General features: G+C 47.9%; 1 protein-coding gene across 1 annotated transcript; it reads right to left on the bottom strand.

Annotated features, from left to right (window-relative positions):
* Nucleotides 1-3,336: 3,336 nt before the first annotated feature.
* On the bottom strand, nucleotides 3,337-4,707 carry LOC119332305 (STOREKEEPER protein-like). Its single transcript, XM_037605489.1, has one exon. The coding sequence runs from the start codon at nucleotides 4,619-4,621 to the stop codon at nucleotides 3,680-3,682; it is 942 nt and encodes a 313-aa protein (XP_037461386.1). The 5' UTR covers nucleotides 4,622-4,707; the 3' UTR covers nucleotides 3,337-3,679.

Raw genomic sequence — 4,707 nt, forward strand, 5'->3', positions numbered from 1 at the left:
TTTTACTTTTATTATTATTCTTGCCATGGGCACCTCAAATGTCGCTCCTACCACACTCGATGCTATTCTTGTTGGATTTTTTCTATTTTTCTGACAACAGATTTTATTGTTAGAACAGAAGATATTTTTCTGTTTTATTTGAATGTATCTGACGCCGCTCTCCAAGCCGAGACACGTTTCTCACGCCATCTTATCTCTGCCACTTTGTTGTGCTCGGCCAATGTTCAGACTGCCTTCATCTGATCGTGGAGCCGTGTTTCGCATTCTTTTCGTTTCCTTTAGGAAAAACCGAGTACGTAGTAGGTACGTACGTGTTTCACATTCATTCCTGAACCAAAACAAACAAGTACGATTTGATGATCCCAACAGCTCCCTTTGCTTTACTAGAACAGATCGAAAGGCGCGAATTTCTCCCATTTATTCCACACACACGTTCACAAAGAGAGATGGAAGGACAAAAAAAAGAAGGCTTTCGAGCTGTAAAGCTCGAGCTTTCCTCGCCATTCCAATGGCCGGCACGTACGCCGACGAGCCGTCACGGCACTGGCCGCCAGGTCGTCTCGTCGCCCACCGTTCGCCGTGCGTCGACCAGCAACGAGCTCGTTCCGTGTCCGTCTGCCTCCGTTCAACGCCTAACTAACTACTCCCTCCATTTTTATATACAAAGCCACTGTCGAATTTATAATTTGCAACTATACAAGGTCATTAACATCAATTGAGGTAAAATTGATAAGGCTTGCCTCGTAGTAGCAACCGAGAACATTAATACCCCTTACATGCATGTTGGAGTGAGAGGGTTGGTGTGCATGCACCATATTAATCAGACTACCCACAATAAAAGTAACATAGGTGATAACATCACATTTATCTAGGCAAAATAGATAATGTGACATGTAATTAATGAAGAAAGAGATGCATGTAGTAACATAGCTAGTTACTGTAACATCACACATATCAAGAAAAGATGAGTCTACAACCTAATAAATGAAGTTATGCATAACACAACACATATGTTATTACCCATTGTGGAGGTACTAGTAACATGTGCATGTTACTACTAGTACTCTAAGTTACTCCCCACTGTGACTAGTCTCAACCAACAAGGAGTGAGAGTTGTCTTGTTGTGCATTGAAGAGCAAAATGCACATTAATTAACACGTCAAGCAAGGAGAAAAGACTAGCTTGCAATATTAACTTAAGTAGGCATTAATTTCTACCTTGATATCTGTAATATGAGTTTGTGGCCTTGTATATAAAAATGGAGGAAGTAACTAAAGCGCTCAGATGTGAGCTCAGCTACGACAGTCGACAGCAACCTATACGCGACGGGGTAGACCACGGGACCCGGTCGACGCGACACCCGTGGGGGCGCGATGGCGGTGGATGGCCGGAACCCATGCTGCACGGACCGGCGACGACGACGACTCCTCGCTGCCGATCGGATCACGAGCCTGTCCGGTCCGCCTCTCCCTTTCTGCACTTGGTCCGGTCGGCCGCTGCTCGAGCTAGCGCCATGCGAAATGGACATGGAATTTCAATCTTCAGAATGTGGCTACGGTTGATTTGCACGTTGGAGTGGAGTGAAGCCTAGTTTGGCCACGACATGCATCAGTGTGTCGGTCAGGAGCCATGAGGATTGAGGCCGACCGACGAGCGGGATACGCTACGTGTGGAACGTGTTGCCAGCGGGCTGCGTAGGTGCACGATGGTGTTTCGTTGGGTATGAGCTGCTGACCAAATCAAGGATATGGATTTTTTGTTGAGCTCTGTTTGGTTTGCAGCTAATTCACATGCCTATTTTTTTTCACTAATTCCAACTGCCCAGCGGTTGGCTTGGTATTGACATAGAGATTTCAAGACGACATTTTTTTTTTGATAAAGGACGCTTTTATTATCTCAAAAACATAGCATCAAATGGATACAAAGCATTATGAGTAACACCTAGCCTAGCAATATTTTATGAAGAGGGATAAAAGAAGAACCCTTGTTCCTAAATAAAGAGAGAAAATGTACCTGCAATGAAGCTGAAAAATCAGGCGCTTAAAGGACGGACTTGAAAAGGGTTTTGAGATGGACTAGCGACGTCCTACACACGACGAAGACTCGTCCTCGTCGATGTCCCTGCTGTCAGACTACTTACCCACCCCTCTTCCCTCACACATTAGAGAATTGCCATGCTGCCACAGAAAAGCTTGCAAAAAAAATTGTTTAGAACTTGTTGTACTGCAACATAGAGAATTGCCATGCCACAGAAAGAGAAAAGTTCCCACATGACTTTAGGAAATGCCATGCTACAAGAGGTTAATTATCATGCTACATCATAGAAAATTTGCCATGCTATAGAATAGAGATTGAAATGCTACAACATAGAGAATCGTCATGGTACAGTGCAGAAAGTCATCACCATGTTCAGAAATTGCGGATGCTATATCAGAGGGATATGTGGTATTTTTCAGAAAATGAGCTGCCATGCTATAGCATATATAGTTGCCAGGTGTACGTCTAAAGAAACAGAAAAATTGTCATGCTATCGCTGACATAGTTGCAAACTTGTAATGTGCAAAAGGCCTAAAAAACTGAAATTGTCATGCTCAAGATAGCCACTTGTTCAGGATTTAAATGGACAAAAACACAGAAAGTTGCTATCTGAAAAAATGGGATTGGGGGCAGATAGAGCAGCAATGCTGGGAGGATGCTATGTCACCGAAAAAATAGAATCGGAGCAAACGATTATGTCCTCGCACCAAGATTCGCGCACAATCGGAGGAGTGGTGTTGCATTCGCACCATTGCAGCTTGAGATAGGGCTGGGAAAAACTTGAAGATGTTCATCTTCTTTCCGTAGTTTGATGCACTTGAGAAGAGAGATTAAAGCAATGGGAAAGCACCAGGTCCATGGCCTGCAAGTATTCTATGCCTAATTCACTTGTGTCTGATTCAATCGTGAGAGCTGAGAATAGAAAGGGTGACGGAAAGACAGAGGAGAGCACAAAATTCACCAAATTGCGGGCGAAGGATTCATGTAGGGCCTCCTTGGTTTGCAGGATTCAGTACCGCGGTGGCCACTGATCAGGAGTTGGTGAGCTCCAGCACAAACAAGGCACGACTAACCCATATAGCTGAAATAGAGCTCTTCTTGTTAAAATACGGAAAAATAGACAAGAAAAACAACGCAAACAGGCAAGGTCAGCAAAATCCACTGCAATGCAAAATAAAGCCTGAGAACCTTAACAGTCATCGATATCAGAACATGGGGATCCATTCATGAACGAACAAAAAACTACTAGCAGATTAGCAAGGAGAGCAGTAATCCACCACAATGCAAAACACAATCCGGTGATCCATAACAGTCATCAAATTCAGACTTACGACTCCAGTCTATACCTTTGAATTACTCAAAAGCGAAATCTAATCCGCACCTGGAATCTGAAACACTCAAAAGACCAAGAACAACCTGTATGAACGAGCTATGAAAACTAATAACAGCAGAACATCTTTACTGAACTAACCCATTCAGCTAGCATCTCTTAACCTAACACTATTTGATCGAACCAGCGATCACGCTCTCTTGCCGCAAAAACATTCTTACCATCAACACGACGCAATTTGCCAATTCTAGGATGCTCGCGTTGTCACCGATTTCGGGTGATCATCGATACAGTTTCCGGTAAGCTCATCCATCAGTCGATCAGGTCCATTATTGCCTTGGTCACCTCCCTGCCAAGGTCGCTGCGGCGTAGCTCCACCTTCATCTGCTGTACCCTCTGCTTCTTGATCTTCTCGTCCAGCAAGCGTGCCTTGTCGTCGTCCATCTTTCCGAACTCCCGCTTGAACATGCTCTTCTTCACCTCCTCTGCAAGGTACGGGTACAACTCACACATCTCCTCAAATCCCTTGGGCTCGTGGTTGTTCGCCTTGGCAGTGGCAGCAGCAGCAGTAGAAGCGGTGGCAGCGCGGCCCCTGTACTTGTGGCCGCTCCAGACGATCTTGCAGAGGTCGAAGAGCCGGCGGTCGTGTTCTTTGGTCGGGAGCTCGTACTTCTTGGCGGCTGACACATACCGATGCTTGAGGCTTTTGACCTTCCCCTGGAGCTCCTTGCTGCTGTAGGCACGGTTGTCGAGCTTTCCGGCGAGGGCTTCGACCAGTGCGTCGGGCTGCGGCAGCACGCCGTGCTCCTTTTGGTGAGCGGCGAGGGCCTCAAGGATACGGACCTCGTCGTTGGTGGACCAGACGCGGTGGAAAGCCAGGCGCGGCTTCTTGGCATCCGGGGCCTTGGCCTCCTGCTTCGGAGATGGCTTCGGCGGCGGCGCATCTTTGTCAGATTCGGAACCCCCATCCTCCTCCTCGTCGGAACTGTCGGAGTCCTCGCTCTGTCGCGCCGGCGGAGGCTGCTTCTTGGGGGCAGTGTTCGGGGCCGCGTGGGATGGCTCCTCCTCCTCCTCCTCGTCAGAGGTCTCCGACTCCTCGCCCTTCTGCGGCGGCGGAGGCGGGTTCTTGGGGGCAGGGGTACGAGAGAAGGCGATGGTCTCTTCGTCCTCGGACTCGTCTGCGCCCGAGTGGGTCTCCTCAGAGGAGGCAGCCGGCGGCGGTGGCGGCCTCTTCTCGCCGCGCTTCTTGGCCATGGTCGGAGAAGTAGGGTGAGCCTTTGGGAGAAGAGGTGGGTGGCGGCGCCGGACAAGGTGGGGTTTCCCTTCTTCGGGTATCGGGA

The sequence above is a fragment of the Triticum dicoccoides genome, chromosome 7A, assembly GCF_002162155.2.
Source record: "Triticum dicoccoides isolate Atlit2015 ecotype Zavitan chromosome 7A, WEW_v2.0, whole genome shotgun sequence".
Lineage (NCBI taxonomy): Eukaryota > Viridiplantae > Streptophyta > Magnoliopsida > Poales > Poaceae > Triticum > Triticum dicoccoides.